We start from the raw sequence: 17,613 nt of genomic DNA, 5'->3' as shown, positions 1-17,613 counted from the left end.
TCAGACTAGGGTTAAAATCACAGCTTTCTGTGAATGGAGCTGTTAACTCCTGGGAATATTGTCCATCCTACAGAGCTGTGGTGCTACAGCATTAACCCTGACACAGCCCTTTCCAAGCTCACTCTGAGGTCTGGAGGATAAGTCTGCTTGAGGAGCAGCTGGAAGAGCTCAACCTGGAGAAAAGGAGGCTCAGGGGGGACCTTCTGGTCTGCACAACTCCCTGACAGGAGGGGACAGCCAGGGAGGGGTCAGGCTCTGCTCCCAGGGAGCAAGGGAGAGGACAATAAGAAAAAGCCTCAAGCTGTGCCAGGGAATGTTCAGGCTGGACAACTGGGAAAAATCTCTTCACTCAGAGGGTGCTCACAGGCTGCCCAGGGCACTGGTGGAGGCCCCATCCCTGGGAGAATTGCTGGGTTAATGCTTGGATTTGAGGATATTTGAGGGCTTTTCCAGTCTTAATGATTCTATGATTCTAAGGTATGTTGAGACCTTTTTATAATGAGAAATCAAGGCAGAAATTTTGAGTCTGTGAGTTGCAAAAAGGCCTCAAGCAGACAGGAGCCCACGTACCATTTGGTGGTCTTGGAGATTTGGGATTGTATCAGGGCCTCAGAAAATTAATCAAAGCCAAGCACCTGGCAAGTGGCTGGTCCCACAGGAAGTTTTTGGCAGAGTTGAAGATAATTGATGATCCCATGAGAAGTCTTTGGCAGAGCTAAGGATGCAATTTATCAGCCTGATTTAGAGATGTAAATCAAGAAGTTAATTTTGCTCTGTGTTTTTGAGCAAAACAAGTGTAGAAATTTCTCAAGGTGTGGCTTTTCCCTGAACATCAGCAGCATTCCCCATGCTGTGCCTGTGTCTGGCTTGAGCTGTTATTTTTTTGCAAGGGTGATAAATACTCTCTGTTTCCAGAGCACTGAACAGGAGTCAGCTCAAAGCTCTCAGCATTGAAATGCTGCCAGGATACCGGGACCCCTATTCCTCCAGGCCCCTCACCAGAGGAGAGATTGGCTGCTTCCTGAGCCATTACTACATCTGGAAGGAGGTGAGCATTTTGGGGTGCCTTGGGGGTCCTGCAGGACCTGCACCAGTGTCCTGGTGCACAGCCAGCCCTGGTGCAGAGCACTGGATCCAGCCCAGGTTTTTGGCAGTGTAGGATAGAACTGATTTCCTTGGATTGCAAGGGTTTTCTTGAATGAAGTGTTCACCTTTCACATCTCCCCTTTCCCTTTCCAGTACCTAAAGGGGCTCCAGGAGAGCTGGAGAGATACTTGGGACCAGTGATGGAGGGATAGGACACAGGAATGGCTTTCCACTGCCAGAGGGCGGGGTCAGATGGGATATTGGGAAGGAATTGTTCCCTGTGAGGGTGCTGAGGCCCCACAGGGTGCCCAGAAAAGTGGCTACCTCATCCCTGGGATCAGGAGGACCTTGATGGGCTTTAAAGTCCCTTCCAACCCAAACCATTTGGGGATTCTGTGATTCATTTGCCCTCAGCTCCAAGTGATTTTTATCAGAACATTTTCATTACTGTTTTTGCAGTCCATCCAATATCCTGCTTAGGGGCAAGCTTGCTTAGAAAAAAGGCAAAAAAGTTTTGAACAGCAAATGGGGTTAAAGAAGGTTTTTTTTTTCTCCCATGTTCTGCATCTGAGCAGGAGCAAGTCCCAGTGGCTTGGCATATCATGTATACATACACATGACATCACAGAGTGGTTCTCCAGCCTCCCTACCTGCCTGGTCTGGGAGGCAGTGCCAGGTCAGGGTGGCCCCAGTGACAGCAGGGCACCCACAGGGGCCACTGTGCTCACGTTGGAGCCCTGGTGTTTCAGGTGGTGAGCAGGGGCCTGGAGAAGACCCTTGTCATCGAGGACGATGTGCGCTTCGAGCACCAGTTCAAGAGGAAGCTCATGAAGCTGATGGACGACATCGAGCAAGCCCAGTTAGACTGGGAGCTGATGTAAGTTCCTGCTCCTCTGGGAGGGCCTGGCCGTGTGGGGAGGTTGGCAGCACTGCTGGGGCGTGGCAGAGGTGCAGGTTGATGCTGCAGTGCAGGGGAGGGTGGCACAGTCTTGCTGGTGGCTCTTCCCATCATGACAGATCCACCTCTGGGGTGGCTGTGGGCACTGTCCCTGCTGAGCCCCTGTCCCCTTGACCTCAACTGTGTTGGAGGTGCTGGCAGAGGAACCAGCACAGCTCAGTCCTGAGCCTCACACTTCCCTTAGGAAGCCTTTCACAGCTGTCCCACCCACTGGGTTAAGACTTGGATGTCTGGTAGTGGTGCAGGATAGAAAGCTGTGAGCTGGGTCAGGGATTGCTTCTGGGATTGACCCTTTGCTCTGACCTGGCTGACATGAATAGTTTTACCCTAATTGCTACGGATTCACTTTGGTTCCTCCTTGATCTTTTCACCCCTGAAGCTACATTGGCCGGAAGAGGATGCAGGTGCAGGAGCCCGAGAGAGCCGTTCCCAATGTCCGGAACCTGGTGGAAGCCGATTACTCCTACTGGACCCTGGGCTACGCCATCTCCTTCCACGGGGCTCAGAAGCTCATTGGGGCTGAGCCCTTCAGCAAGATGCTGCCTGTGGATGAATTCCTGCCCATCATGTACAACAAGCACCCTGTGTAAGTCCCTCTGTGGCTCGGGGGGGAACATGGGCTGGGTCTTGCTGGCTGATCTTAAACCAGATCTTGTTGGTAGCCTGGTTGGTGAGGACTCCTTGTGGTGCTTGGTATTGTCCTCCTGGCACAAGTCAAGGGAGGTGACAGAGGGGAATTGTACCTGCCTGGGGCTTGTGGGCTGGTTGTCTGAGGCACTTGTCTGGGAACAGGCTTTGGCTGTACAGGTGTGTGTGGTTGTAAGGATGTGGTTCCAGCTGTACCCCAGCACCTCCCCCCACTGCCAACCCAGTCTGCTCCCTGGACTGGCCATGTCTCCCAGGGACAAGCTTGGCAGCAGTGAAGGTTCCTCTGTGCTGATGGTGTTCCTCTCCTCCGTAGCACAAAGTACATGGAGTACTACGAGTCCAGAGACTTGAAGGCCTTTTCAGCAGAGCCCCTCCTTGTTTACCCCACGCACTACACGGGGCAGCCGGGCTACCTCAGTGACACAGAGACCTCCACCATCTGGGACAACGAGACCGTGTCCACGGACTGGGACAGAACGCACTCCTGGAAATCCCGGCAGCAGGGCAAGATCCACAGCGACGCGCAGAACAAGGACGCGCTGCCCTCCCAGCCGTCCCTCGACACACCCACATCCAGGGATGAGCTATGACTGCCCACCTCCCCGGGACTCTGAACCAGCTGAACCTGCCTCACACTTTAGCTTTTCACCCTTGAAAGTTGTAGAGCAGCTCTTCATGTGGTCTCCTTCCCACCGTTGCCAAGAGCCACGCGTGGGATTGGGCCGGACACCTGCCCAGGCTGCCGAGGACAGGGTGGGACACCAAGGAGGAGGAACAAGCGTTCTAGATCCAAGCAAAAGCCCTGGCAAGCTTTTGTTAGAAGAAACCAACCTGGAATTACATCGTTCCACAGTTCCTTGTGTTGTAGAACACTGTATTTATTAAGATTAATATATAGAGGTGTACAAATGTCAGTGCCTTTTGGGATGGCTGTACCTGGGCTGCTGCCTCACTGTTACTCCTTGTAGGTCTGTAGGCTTTTACCACCCTGTTTGCTGAGCATCTAGGGGATTTGGGGTTGTTTTCCAAAGGGATCCCTGTCAGAATCAAGATGTTTCCCCAAAATGATCAATGCAGGAGAGCAGTGCTCCTCTGTCATGTCTTCTCCCCATCAGTCTCCTGTACAAAACCAGTGCTGGCTTCCCATCAGCTCCTTTTTATCTTGCTGCATCCCATCTAAACAGGCCTCTGGATCCAGAATGGATGTCTTGGAATGTCTGAAGTCATGGAAACCATGCAAGTGGAGGTGGCTGGATTTGTCTCTGCACTGCCTGAAGGGAATGCAGGCAGAGTTGGTCCATGTCACATCCTCACCTCAACTTAGTCCTTCAGGAAAACAAAACCCCACGACCTGTTGGTAGGCCTGTTCATTTAGGCCATAAAAGCAAGTGTAGGAGTTTTGGGAACTTGAAATGCAAGAACTTAGGTTACAAACTCTCCTTATAAAACCAAAAGAGCCTACAGCAATGTTACTCTCTCAACAGCCTGATAGAATTGTGTGTTACAGGACGGAAAGGCAACTTGCCTGGATATTTTTTTGTGTGAGGAGGAAACTTTTCTGTGTTTTGGATGAGTTGTGATGTTTTTGCTGTTGGCTCACATGCCAGCAGGATATGGTGTTTATTTTTTTTAAATAAACCTTTCTCAGAGGCCAGGTGATCACGGACTATACTGGCACAGACCCTGAGCTTCTGGGCAGTGGGAGGATTCCCTCCTGGAATTGCCATCTGGGGACTCACCTGCTGGCAGATCTGTGCATTGAGTATGTGTGGCTGGGGTTTTGGTTTTAATTTTTGTTTGATTTGAATAATTACTGATCAGTGTTGTGCTTTCTGCTGCAGAAGACTTGTTATTACCTGTCAGCCGGTCTGATAATACATAGAACCTGGTGCAAGATGAGCAGCTGTGTGTGTCCTTCATTGTCTGGGAAAGTCCTGGAGTGGTTTGGGTTGTGGAAGGCACCTCTAAAGGTCACCCAGTCCAACCCCCTTCTGTGGGCAGGGACACCTTTCACTAGACCAGGCTGCTCCAAGCCCCTCCAGCCTGACCCTGAATGTTCACTGGAGGTTAATGGAAGTGCAGCTCCAGGGATTCTTGGCTGTGTCCCTTTCCCATGGAGTCACTGGCTGTGTAAAGGTGCCCATGCTGCAGTTCCCCCCTGGAAGCCAAGTTCCATGTGGGTGCAGGTGCCCATGGTGAGTAGGGAGGTTGCACCATGGGCCCACACACAGCCTGGGTCATTCCTTCCTCACATTCCCTCTTGCTTCCTCTGCAGGTCTCTCACTTCATGAGCCCACAGGGCCTGTGTGAACAATGTTGGAAGTCCCAGAGGTGTTGGTGAGAGGTTCCTGCAGGAGCAGGGCTCTGTGACCAGGTGAGCATCCAGCACTGTCAAGTGTCCCTGTGGATATGAGAGCCACATCTCTTCCACCCTCATGCTTTTGTTCCATGACAGACCCACCCCAGTGCCTATGAGCAGCCTCTCCTTCCTTCCCCCTTGCTGTGGGATTTCCCTGTGTGCTGAAACATCATTTCCCTGCATCAGCACAAGGTGCTCCTCACCAGAAAACAGAGCATGGCTTTTAAAAAGGACAAGGTATTTGAGTTGTCCCTGTTTTGGTTTTTTAGCTTCACTCAAATAATGAGAGATGGAAAAGGTCTCTGCATCACTTGTAGAGTCCTGAACTGGAGCTTCTGGACTCCTTGGCCTCATTGCCAGCCCTGCAGCCAAGGCAGGGCAGTGCATGTGGGGATGTGTCAGCCTGGGATAGAGCTGCTGGGAGGTGGAGCTGCTTGGGGTGCTCAGGGAACCTGAGCCTGCTTTAACTGGCATTTCCTTAAGCAGAGAGGTAGCAGTTCATGGAAAACAACCTTACAACAGGGCTGGGGTGTCTAATTTGGGGGTTTTCTGAATGTTTTTCCTTTTGGCTGACTTGGGAAGTGAGCACAGTGGGGGCTTGATGGTGCTTTCATGGGAGGGGAAATACAGGAATTAAATGCCTGTGTCCATTTCAGAGCAGACAAGGACTCAGTCTTGCTGCTTGGTCCTTTACCTTGTGTGTGTGTGTGTATTTATAAATCTACAATTGTCCATTTATTGATACAGGCAAGACCTGGGTGCTGCCAGTGGTTCTAGCCATGTGACAAGTTCTGTTCTCTGCCTGTATTTTCAGTTCTTGGCTGGTGCTGCTCAAACTTTGGTCTCCCAGAATTAAATGTGTTTTGGAAAAGTAGGAGCCACTTAAAACACCTCTGTATTTTTCTGGTATTTTTCCACTTTCCTTGTGGAAATGGAAAGTACTTTCCATGCACTTATTTTTGTTACGGGTTCAGGAGGATGCCTGTCACAAAAAACCTGAGACACAATTGTGAGATTTCAAAGTAAGTTTATTTTACTGGTTGCAGTAGCAAATAGCACATACTGACCCCTGACTTTGTGAGAAGCTGCTGAGCAGCAGGTGATGGAGCACAATGCTCAGGCAGGAGGGGCAGGCAGGCTGTGCACCTTCAGGGCATCCCCTGGACTGAAGTGTGTGCATCTTTTCCAGGCCTCTTAGCTCCTCTGGAGTGGAATTTTTCCAGTTACAGCATCATCTCACTTGGGGCCTGTATGAGACAAGGCCACAATTTTTCATGCTCCCCCTCTCCATGCTGACCACAGCTCCAGTGAGTATTGTTCCTCTTTCACAGGTTAACTTCCTATCAATTCACCAATCCATTGTTTCTCTTCCAAGGGTGGGGCTCCCAGCATTAAACAATAAAGTGTTCTTCATTATCCTGTTGATGTGTACAGCCATGGGCCTAAAATGGCAGAGCCTTAGCCATGACTGAGCAGGAGCACCAGCTTTGAACCAGCTTTCTGGCAGCTTCTTCACAAGGCAGGCTGTGGTGGCAGACCCTAAAAATGCTGATTGCAGCAAGACTGCCTGGAACCCACCAGCTTTGGGTTAAGGATGGAAAAGTGCTCTCAACATGGCATGTGAAATTCCAACTTCACCAATGGATTGTATTGTTCCTGAAGGAAATGGAGTGAGGTTCTGGTGTTGGGTTTTGTGGCCTGAGGTAGTTTAAACAGATTTTGTCTCCTTATTGTAACATGAGAAGCCTTTAAGTGGCCAGGGCAGCTGCAGTTCAGGGACTGAACGTGAGACTTTTGGGCAGCTGAAGGGATTTGTGAAATAGCAGAAGGGGCTGTAGTGTGCAAACTTTGTCTGGATGTTGGTATTGTGTGCAGGTAGGGAAAAATGCAACAAGGTAATGATTGGGAGAGGAGGAGGAAAAACACCTTGACTGAGAAAATGGGGAGAAATGGATATACTCAAAAGCACTTTTTGTATTATCTAGCCTCAAAAGTCATTCAGTGACTCAAGAGAGAATGATTTCATACAGAAGACATAAAATTGGTGTGCAATCTAAATTATCCAGTTATGGAAATCTTTAAGTTGAAACCTCAAGAAATATCTTTTACAGGCTGTGTGCATGGCTGATGCACTGGGAGGGCTTTGGCTTTGCTGTTGAGAAGTGAAACAGTAAAAGAGGAGAAGTTGAAGAAGGTGACAGCAAAGGAAGTGGTGTGAGGTGTTTTTACACATCTGACATGCACTAATAAAAGGAAATTGACTGATTCCAGACAAATATTAATGAAAAACAATTTATATTCTTATCATATAAAGATTACAGGTAAGCAGTTAAAAACATAACATATATAAACATTTGGAAAGTGTAATTTTAAAATCCAGAACATTCATGTTTCGGCTTAACACTGCCATCCACCTCTGAGTGAGCAGTACTATATACATCAGGGGCCATGCTATGTACACAAGGAACTGCACTGTACAGACATCAAAAGCAGAGAAAACTGAACTTCTAGTTTTGCCCTAACTCTGGGCAAAGGTTAAGGCTCAGTAACAACCCCCGCCTCTGTCACCCTCCAGACAAACAACTGGAATTCATAACTTGTTCAGACTGTGATCTACACCAGGCTTGTGGGACCTGCCATAGAACTCTTGGATGTACAGCAGACCTACAGTCAGTCTGTTTTACCTACCTGTAAACACAAGTGACAAATCTAAATGTAGTGTAAAACTTACCTGAGCCCAGTTTTGCAAATTAGTGCCACAGAACTGGGGGGAAAAGGCCCAGGCATTGATAAAATTATTTTAACTAATGATCCTTAACAATTCTAAGCTAGCTTTTGGATAATAACTCCTAGATCTGCATAGGGATGCACAGTGCTACCCCCAAAAGAAGAAATACTGTATGTATTTCATGTGTCTCAAGTCAGGGCTGCTTACAATCCAACGTCTCACTTATGGCTTTTAAAGAGGTTCAGAGTTCAGTTCCAGCAGAGGAATTGCACATTGGGAGGATGTCCATCCATGCATCACATGGGAGTACACACAAAAGGCATCCAGTTCTGGTCCATGGCTTAACCAAGTGCAAGGGAAACCACCCTGTCATGACATTAAGACCTCCATCCAGCACAAAGCAGTGTCTCTGTCCCATTCATGCTGTTCATACAAAGGCAAGTGCAGTTCATTCATTTTGAAGTTCTTTGGAAACAAGAGCCAAAATGGGTCATTCTCTGGCGTAGAACAAGTGCAAAAAGTTTTCAGCTGGTTCAGGCAGACATACTCAGGACTTGCTTCAGTTCTATAAAAGTAAGTTCAGATGATCTTCTGTATAATACTGGCATGAAGGAGACTCTTTTCTCACAGAGTTGGCTCATGGGGTGTCCTCAAGGCAAATGCAGCAGCCTGGAGCCCCTGCACCAGGGCTGCCCATTGCTCCAATTGCACATTTTCAGCAGGGAATTCCATCAGATCCCCTGTACCCCGGGAGGGCAGCACAGGTGCAGCCTCAGCCCACCAGCTCTGCCTTCTTCCGCAGGATGAAATCGAAGTTCACGTGGCTGTTCATGCCATAGAACACGTTGGCATCACGGGGGAACACCAGCTCTGCAGAACAGGGCAGAGCTGCATTAGTGGGGAGGGGGGCACAGCAGCAGGAAAGATGAGAGAGCAGGAGCAGGATGGTGCAGGCAGAGCAACCTCCCTGTTCTGCCAGAGCAGCACTGGGAGCAGTTTCCTGCAGGAAAAGGAAAAGGGGCAGGGCAGGAGGGGAGGCCAGGCCCAGGCCATGCTCAGCCTGGCAGAGGCCCTGGCAGGCTGTGGGAGAAGGCTGATGGGTGGGATCCAAGGGCCTGGTCCCAGGGAAGCAGAACATCACCCCCACCCAAGATCCTGTGCTCACTCTGTGGCTGCAAGGCACATGTGAAGTCAGCCTGGCAGCCCAGGAGCTGGCTCTGTCCTTGGGAAGGGGGCTGTGCTGACAGAAACCACCCCTGAGCAGGCAGGGGGTTCTCACTGGCTGCTGTGACCTTTCTAATGCTTCCTGTTTTACTCTTCCCTTTGAAATCCAACAGAACTTCCCAGGCAGCAGCAGAGCTCTGCTTCCCTACCTTTGTCCTCCGAGATGACCTGCACAAGCTCGTAATCTTCAACTGCATCAGGCTCAAGGTTGTGCTTCAGCAGGGCTCTCTGGGTGACATCAGGGATTCTGTCTTGGTTGGTTATCTGCAAAGACAAGGTGCAATGAGAGATTCTTCTCATTCACTCTTGTGATGTAGCAGTTGGCAAAAACCTGACTGCTTGTGCTTGGAGGAGATGTCAGAGAACTGAAAAAACAGTAACAAAGGGGCAGGTGCTGACAGACACTAAACCTAGTATTTATGACACTTGGAGGTGGTGGCTTTTTAGTTCAAGCTCACAGCTGCCACACTAGTAGAGACAGCAGTAAATCCCAGTGTCTGCTCCCTTGGAGAGACCTCATTCTCACCAGCCACAGCTGCCCCAGCTGCTGTTTGCAGGCTCCTGTGCTAAGCACTTCCTTGGACACCCTGCAGAGCTTTCTGGCCTTGTAGCTGGGGTTGCTGTGTGCTGTAGAAATGCATCTGGAGCAGACACAGGGCTCCTCCAGAGCCTCCTGCAGTCTCACCAGGAGCCAAATGCATCAGGCCCCTCAGGGAACGTCTTGCTGCATTTGGGGAAGTGAGACCATGAAAATCAGGAACTGAAGGTGCTGAGAACTACCCCGCATTTGTTTGCCCCCAGCAGGCCCTGAGGGTCCCCAGCTGAGCTAATCCACATCACCCCTGGTCCAGCACCAGTGGCACTGCTGGGATATGTCTGTGGAATAAGCAGAGAGGGAAATGCCTGAATTCTGGGGCTGCTGGTCTGGAGAAGGAGGGAGATTCTCCCTTCTTCACGGGAGAAGCTGCAGAATTAAAAGGCATGTCAGCTCCCTGTTTCCAGAAACCAGCTCCTGGGGAAAGCTGCTCCAGGGAAAATATACCATCATATGTAAAAACTTAAGTGTGCTCACAGTGCTTCACCTGGAGCTTTTTGATAAACACCAATTTCCAGACCAGAAACCTCCCTCAAGCTGTTTTCAAACATCTCATTCCTACGAGGCTGCACACATTCTGCATGGCACCATGTGCCATTTTCCCTTTCCAGCCAGGTTTGGTGAGCCAGCTCAGTGAAGGGGTGTTCTCAAAGCACCCCCCCACAGACACATATGCCAGCCCAGAGCTGTGCCACTCACCAGGATGCTCTTGTAGACGCTGGCATGGAGCCCATCCATGCTGACCCGGATGATGCAGGAGCCGTCACTCTGCCGGTTGTACACGGGCAGCGCTCTGGGAGCACTGCCTGGCACTGAGCCTGAGTCCCTGGTGGGGATGGAGCTGCTGTCCAATCCCGAGCCAGGGTCAAAGGTGGAGCCCTTGCTGGAGCTGGAGCCCTTGTCGGAGCTGACGGAGCCCTTGTCAGAGTCATAGCCCTTGTCAGAGCCCACCGAGCTCTTGTCGTCGTTGGAGGCCAGCAGGAACGAGGGTAAAGATGACACCCCTGAGGAAGGTGTGCTCATGGAAGAGTCAGGAGAGCAGGAGGGTAAGGGGTAGCCAGAGATCTGCACAACAGAAAGGAAAGCACTGTCACAAAGGGGACATTTGGGGTGTCATTGGGAGAAAGCAGAAGGCACAGACAAAACCTCAGTCACCCACATTCTGCCCAGCCTGCTGGCAGGGGGATCCCCTGCCTCCCGGAAAACAGAACTTCACTTGACTGATCACAGCATTGTAATGACAATTTCTGTCCTGCTGGTGCTGCTCTGGCTTCGCAGTGAGAGCAGCCCAGGAGGTGGCAGCAGATCCAAGGAACAGCGCGAGGCTGTAGGTGGCCAGCCAGGAGCTGGGACCGGCTGGGAAGGAGCAGAGGGTGGCACAGGCACTCCTGCTCCAGGTGAGAGCCTTTACACAGCTGAAAATACACACACCTCTCCCTCTCTGCCATTCTCCTTGAAACTGCCCCTTCCTTCCCCTGCTCAGCATTCACCTTTCTCTCCCTCTACCTTGCTCAAAAGCTTCCTGACAGGAACAAACCCACTGTAAGGGACAATGCAGAACATTGTGCAAGAGCCCTGGCTGGATTACTTCCATTTTACACATTTCTCTCTCCATTTCACTAAACCAATGCTCTAGTCAAGACCAAGAGCCTTGGGCAAGTGCCTTGGGCCTGCCTGCAGCATGCAGAGGCCTCAGCTGTACCTTTTTCAGAGGGTCCTCAGGACTAGAGACGGGAGTCACACACACATCCTCAGTTTCAGAGTGATTAAACTCACACGATGAGACACTGGCTGAATCCGTGCTTTCCCCGGAGCTCCCTCCTACAGGAGAGCTCTTCAGGGGTTGTTCTTTGGGTGGGGTGAACACATCAGTGCCCAGAAAAAGTCTAGTGTAGAAAGAAAGAAAACATAAAAGCCAGTAAGTGAGAGCTGGGCTGAGCAGAGCTGTCCCTTGGTTCAGAACTCTTGCATTCTGGAGTTTTTTCCTCTCTGGAGTGGCCTGTTGTTTGCATTTCCTCTGTGGTGTTTATACAGTTTGTCCAGATGCTTTGTTACAGGCTAACACAACACTTTCCTGACCCACAGCCAGCTCATGCCCCACTAGAACAACACTCCTCTTTGGTCTCTTCACATTTTCAGGCTCATTTAATAGAAAAAAGGCTTCAAAGGCAAATTCACCCTGCTGCCAATTCCTACCCTCTGCCACAGATACCAAGTTCTCTCTAGAAGGCTGGAGATGCACACAATAAGGAGATCATGAAGTGTAAATTAAAGGCATTCTCTCTCCAAGACTCATTTCTAAATGCAGGTCAAGTGACTTGAAAGGAGTGTCAAAGGAAACAAGCTGGTCTGACCCACCAAGAGGAGGAGCAGGGAGCATCAGTATGCAGTTAATGATTTAACACAGCTTAGAGAGATGTCACTCACTGCTTTTCTACAGTATTCATCTGCAAAACACACTCAGAGTGAGATATTTTTACTTCAGGCTTTGAGCTCTGCTTTATTCCATGCAGCTTACCCTGCATTCCTGCTAGCCTCTTGTTTCCCATATCCAGCTGCATGGCCCTGTCCTCTACCCACCTCCTGTTTGAATCTTCGAAGTATTATACAAATTGGACCATGTCCCCATGGGTTTTTTTCCTTCTCCAGCTGGAAGGCAGATTGTTTCCACTATCAAATGCCTTTTTGCTAATCTTAAGTTTTCATATTAAAATCCTGCAAGGAACTTTTTGCATGTCTGTAGCAATTTAGATTAATAATAGACCAGACTTTATCCTCACTTACTCTGTTTACTTGCTGCATTCAGTAAAATTATTACACAATAATCCAGCACTAAAATGGTTCCTTTTTTTGACACCATAGGAAGGATTCTTTATTCTAGTCTCTTCTATTTTTAATAATCCTCATGACTGTTTCTAGCAACATAAAGTGACAGCTTCAGCCACAAGGCTGCACTTCTCCTTAAAGCAATGCAGAGTTGTGGATCCCCAGCCAGGTTCTGATTAAAGAAGCACTGTTTGACTTGTCCAGGTCCATACTCCCACCCCAAAACCCCTCTGCCCCATCATACTCACGTGCTGATCCTCTTCACCATGCTTTTCTGGGATTTTGGAGACAGGATGTTGGTATCAGCAGCTGCTTCAGCCTCACGTGAGAGTTTGTAACTGCAGGGCAGAGGGCAGCAGGTGAACATTTGCAGACAATGTTACTTAGCTGTGCAATGTTATTTAGTTGTACAATGTTACTTAGTTGTACATCTCACAGCAGCAACTTTCAAGAAATCTGAGAATTCTTCAGTTATTCTCCCCTCACAGAAGGCTGCAGCACCACAGAAAGGAACACTGCTCTGGTTGCATTTTGCTGAGGCCAAGGGGATATTTCACCTCCTTAGAGTAGGTTTTAAAACTAGTGCTCTCCAATATTTGTGTGTCCCTGCCAGGTTTGCCAGCTGCACTGAGGACCCACCTCTCCTCCTCTGTTAAGTGTCGCTGCCTCCTGAACCACTGGATGAATTTTTGGTCTGGTGTCAGGCAATAGCTGTTGCATGAAGATTGCAGGAGCTTAATTTGGGCAATGACTTCAAATTCCTAAGAAAAGGAATAATCAAATAGAAAGTCTCATTAGAAAACAAGACTACATTCATTTATACTCTAAAAACACATGACAAGGGATCTAGGACAAACTTAGCTTGATGTGAAGTTCAGTTTCATTTGAGTAACTATTTCAAGAATCAGTTTTCTTTTTTTTTTTTCCCTGGGATCCATAATGTGCCCTCACACTTGCTCCAGAGGAAAGTAAAATGCTACCCTTAAGGCATGAGACAAGAGTGTGCTGCTCTTCTGTAACTGCACTTGTATGGAGACTTTGCCAGAATCACCCTGCATTGTTCAGGGCAGGTTATTGAGCAGCTAATGGGAGGAAATGGCTCCATCTCAGCCAAGTCCGGGTCTGCTTTCGAGCTCCAGGATGGAGATTTGGCCTGACTCCATTCAGCCCAAAGTAACCCCAGCACCTTTACTCCTACAGGATATTACTTATCTCTGAGCAGCAAGGATCAGCTCAGAGACTGACAGCATTTATTTCTCAGTCCTCTGAACCTGGTTTGCTCTCTGCAACCTTTAACCTACAAGAGTTTCCTGCAGGAGAAGGAAGGTGTTTACTGTGGGTTCTGGAAAGCAAAGTCTCTGGCCACAGGTCTGATTCAGCTGCTAAAGATAAATGCCCTTGCTCAGAGGGTACAATAAACCAAAAATCACAGAACATTCAACCTACCCTTCGTCTCTTTTCAAAATTGATCAGGCCACCCTGTTGGAAGGAAAGAGAAGGGATCAGAAAAAACCCAGACTTGTACCTTGAGATAAAGACACAAAAATTCACACAAGTTCTAGTTAATAACACTGCATTTTGCTTCCCTTTTCTTTTTTAAGAGCTGCAGAAGGAGAGGATACAGAAAAACTAAACTCAGTTGGGAAGGCAGGGAGGGTATTTAGGGTTCCAAAAAATTTCCCCAAGTTACCTCAACATAGTCCTGAAGGGCGGTGTCCAGCATGATGAGATCGGTCAGGAAGGTGCCAAGGTAAGGGACCGTGCCTTGCATCACTCCCTGCAAGTGAGCAGAGCAGTGCTCCATTAATTAACTGAAAAATGAGAATCATTAGAATTCCAGAACACCCCTGTGCAAGAAAATGAAATGAAAGCAATCTGCTTAACCGAGAATCAGCCTTATAATTATGTTTTCTTTCATTACATCGTTTTCATTAGATAATCTAGAATTTAAATCCAACTCCAGTGAGACCAGGATGCTCTCACAGGTATCACCCAGTGGTTTTGTATTACACTATTGCCACCAGTGATCCCAACAGTGGGTTCCCCAGGAAAGCCTGCCTTTGGGAGAAGCACTGAGGCCAAGGACAGGGTCCCTCTGTCACCTGCTGCAAGAGGAGCTGGGGACTGGTCCTGGCCAGCCTGTGTGAGCAGATTCTGCTTCATCCCCGTGGATTTTTACTTAATGATGTGTGATTATCCCTTGGCATAGTGAAGTCAAATCAAGTCACCATTTTTTTCTCTCCAAGAAGTGACCATCTTCTCCAGCCAGCCATTGCATTTTAATGCTAATTATTCACAATTTAAACTCCTAGACTGCCAGCACTTGCAGAGTTCAGGCTGGCTCTACACTTGTGAAGGACACACTTGTTTCTACCATCCAGAAGGATCTGTATTTTTTCCAGTCAAATAAATACACAGACAAAAATCATTCAGCACTTTTGTCTCCTTATTCCAGTTTTCTCTCCTCCAGTCCTTTTAAATCTTTGCCAGCTTTGAGACAAAAAAATTTGCACCAGCAGACTGGAACCCAGACACATTTTAAAAGCAATCTCTGTGGAAGCCTGTGCAATTTTCAAGCTGGGATGTGAGGAGCTTCATCAGCATGTTTGAAAGTACATGAGACTTCTGCTCTGCCAGAGCTAATTTTCTTTATCACAAGAACTCCAGTATTTACAGCAGCACATATTTTACTACATGGAAATTGTGTTTCTCTCCTAAGTGTAACAATGGAACTCTTTCTTGTAGGACGAAAACAAGAGAGCTGGAAGTGATGACCACACATTTATATCCATCAATCCCCTCCTGCCCACTCACTCTGGTGAAGACCTTTCTAGATTTTGCTTCTTATAGAATTGACCAATTAGGTTTAATCATGTCACCAGTTCAAAAAGGAGAGGAAAACCCCCAAACACACCTTGTTTTTTTGAAGTTGCAGTCGCTTCTGTGACTTTTTCTGATTTTCTTTCTCACTGCTGTCCAGATTTGCAAATTTGGATGTTGCTTCCTGTGAGGTGAAAGAGAATTAAAGGCAATTAATGGAGGATCCAAGTGGTAAATGGCAACTACATGCAGGCAAAATAGTAAGTACATTTAACCAGACAAGCCAGCAAAAAATATTGGCTATGCAGACACATGTGTGTCTACACACACGTTGATTTCCTGGGACTCAGATGCTGATTGGGAATTTTGGACAAAAATCACACAAGATGACTGTGAGGGAATTTTTCTGCAGAACAGTTCTAGCCAAAGCCAAGTGCTGCTGAAAAACTCTTGGGAGTTTAAATCAAAGAAGCTCAAACATACTTCAGGTATCCAGATGCTCTATCCCAACACTCCTGACGTCAGGATTTCTGGTTAATTCCCTCATCAGGCCTGCTACAAGTAAACATCTCCATCTTACATAATGCTTTGTTGTTTTTATTATGCTGCAACACCAAGATCCAGCAACTGTGGCTTACTGACTAATCCAAAACCATGCAGGAAATTAAAGGAATAGGTTTCCATCCCCACAACTCTAGCTTTGCTATGAATGGATGAGATATTTCACCATAGTTCTTTAAACCTTTATTTCCCTGGATGCACAGGGCATGTTGGAGTTACATGTTTCTTCCAGTGGTGGCATAGATGTGTCACAAATCATTATCCATGTCTGTTCAGGAGGCTCCCTCTCTGTGCCACCCAATCTGTTTTCAATGGCATTTGGTTTGCTCAACAACTGGATTTGCAGGATGGACAGGCAAGGTCAAACATGGCTTCCCTTACAGGGGCTATTTACAGTGAAGGAAAACTAAGTCTTTGAGGATTCAGTGGATATTAATCCTCCAAATGGTCCAAGATGAAAAGTAAGGGAGAGGCTCTAGCTATTCTGTGGGATTTTTCTCCTCTCACTGCTTCCAAAATGTTTCTCACATCTGCTTAGGGTAGCTGGAGGGTGATTTACTGGGAGCCAGAGGTCTGGGTTCAGTCTGAGTTGTTTTGTCTTTTTAATACTTAGTTAAATAGGCTGTTCTGAACACACATTTTCCCTCTATGCTTATTACAGTCTCACCTGCTTTAAAATTTACCTACAGATGTTGATAAATGGATGAAAAAGAAAACAGACTGACAGATGTGAATGTGTTCACCCACCACTCCTGAGCAAAACAGCATTTCAGATCCTAAGGCAAGGGGCTGAGGGACAAATGCCAGACTGGCTGGACAGAACTGCCAAAGAATGAAATGGTTAGCAAGTTCATAGGAACTTTTTTATGTAAATGGAAAAAACCTGCCACAAACATTCCTTAGTTTTTGCAGGACATAACCTTTCCCTGCCATTCTTCCTCACCCCCTTCAGGCTCCTGAGGTTACTGGGGTTCATCCAGGAGAGTGCACAAGTCAAACTGCTCCACACAGAGCCTGCTTTGTTGTCCATCTGGCCACACACAGAGTAGGAAGCCTGTTCCTTCAGAATTCCCAGTCCTGCTTCCTAGTTCTAAGAAAGGTGCAGGATAGTGGGATAAACATTTTGGATTGATTCCTCAGCTGAAGTTGTGGCATTGTTCCAGTGACTTCATGGGCTGAGGGGCTGCAGTCCACCCAGATCATGCTGCCAAAGCCTGCTGGTTATGGTTACCCAGGCTAAAGCTACGGATTCTTCCAGGAACAAGGAAATAAACTCTCAGCCCAGCAAAAATTTCAGGTTTTACAGCGTGCTCTTCCCTAACACACCACGTAGGGTCCCTGCTCAAAGATGAGCTTTGGCAACTGGTTTCAAAAAGGGTTAAACCTCAGATTTCATTGAGATCACAAGTTTTGAACTCACACTGGTTCTCACCTTCATCAGCAGCTCTCTACTTGTCAGGTAATTGTCATGGTCTGAGAAGATCTCAGACAGCTCTTCGTACATCAGCAGGATGTCCCTGCACAGGAGAAGATTAAATCACTCACATCATTAGCAAGCACTCTAAAATCCAATCAAGTTTCTGTTTCTTTCTCATCAATCATTAATAGTTCAACTTACAAAAGATAACAGAACCAAAATGCATCCAGTGAAATGCTCTACATCTCCTGGGAGCCTTGGTGGGATATTTTGGTGCTGCCAGTAAAGTTGTGCCTTATCTGACAGCAAACACCATCAGCAGCCCCTGGGCAGGGCTTTGAACTGTCTGTGCAGCCTGAGAATGGGTAGGGGATTAAAAGGAACAGAAAAA

General features: G+C 47.9%; 2 protein-coding genes across 3 annotated transcripts in view; one reads left to right on the top strand and one right to left on the bottom strand.

Moving 5' to 3' along the window:
• COLGALT2 (collagen beta(1-O)galactosyltransferase 2) overlaps positions 1-4,591 on the top strand; it is a 49,070-nt gene extending 44,479 nt beyond the window's left edge. For both annotated transcript variants that reach the window (XM_033067097.2, XM_033067099.1), the window contains exons 9-12: positions 916-1,048; positions 1,836-1,963; positions 2,424-2,630; positions 3,006-4,591. In XM_033067097.2, the coding sequence (XP_032922988.1) occupies positions 916-1,048; positions 1,836-1,963; positions 2,424-2,630; positions 3,006-3,282 (745 nt within the window). In that variant the 3' untranslated portion in view covers positions 3,283-4,591. The remainder of the gene's footprint in view (positions 1-915; positions 1,049-1,835; positions 1,964-2,423; positions 2,631-3,005) is intronic.
• A 2,738-nt stretch (positions 4,592-7,329) lies between these two features.
• The window catches only part of RGL1 (ral guanine nucleotide dissociation stimulator like 1), a 52,754-nt gene continuing 42,470 nt past the window's right edge, over positions 7,330-17,613 (bottom strand). Inside the window, exons 9-18 of the mRNA XM_033067096.1 lie at positions 17,238-17,322; positions 15,339-15,428; positions 14,115-14,201; positions 13,871-13,903; positions 13,064-13,185; positions 12,673-12,762; positions 11,301-11,484; positions 10,298-10,663; positions 9,153-9,267; positions 7,330-8,649 (exon numbers count right to left, since the gene is read on the bottom strand). Coding sequence (XP_032922987.1) covers positions 8,552-8,649; positions 9,153-9,267; positions 10,298-10,663; positions 11,301-11,484; positions 12,673-12,762; positions 13,064-13,185; positions 13,871-13,903; positions 14,115-14,201; positions 15,339-15,428; positions 17,238-17,322 — 1,270 coding nt within the window. The 3' untranslated portion in view covers positions 7,330-8,551. The remainder of the gene's footprint in view (positions 8,650-9,152; positions 9,268-10,297; positions 10,664-11,300; positions 11,485-12,672; positions 12,763-13,063; positions 13,186-13,870; positions 13,904-14,114; positions 14,202-15,338; positions 15,429-17,237; positions 17,323-17,613) is intronic.

This window comes from Catharus ustulatus, chromosome 9, assembly GCF_009819885.2.
Source record: "Catharus ustulatus isolate bCatUst1 chromosome 9, bCatUst1.pri.v2, whole genome shotgun sequence".
Taxonomy (NCBI): Eukaryota; Metazoa; Chordata; class Aves; order Passeriformes; family Turdidae; genus Catharus; species Catharus ustulatus.
This window is presented reverse-complemented; position numbering and strand designations above follow the sequence as displayed.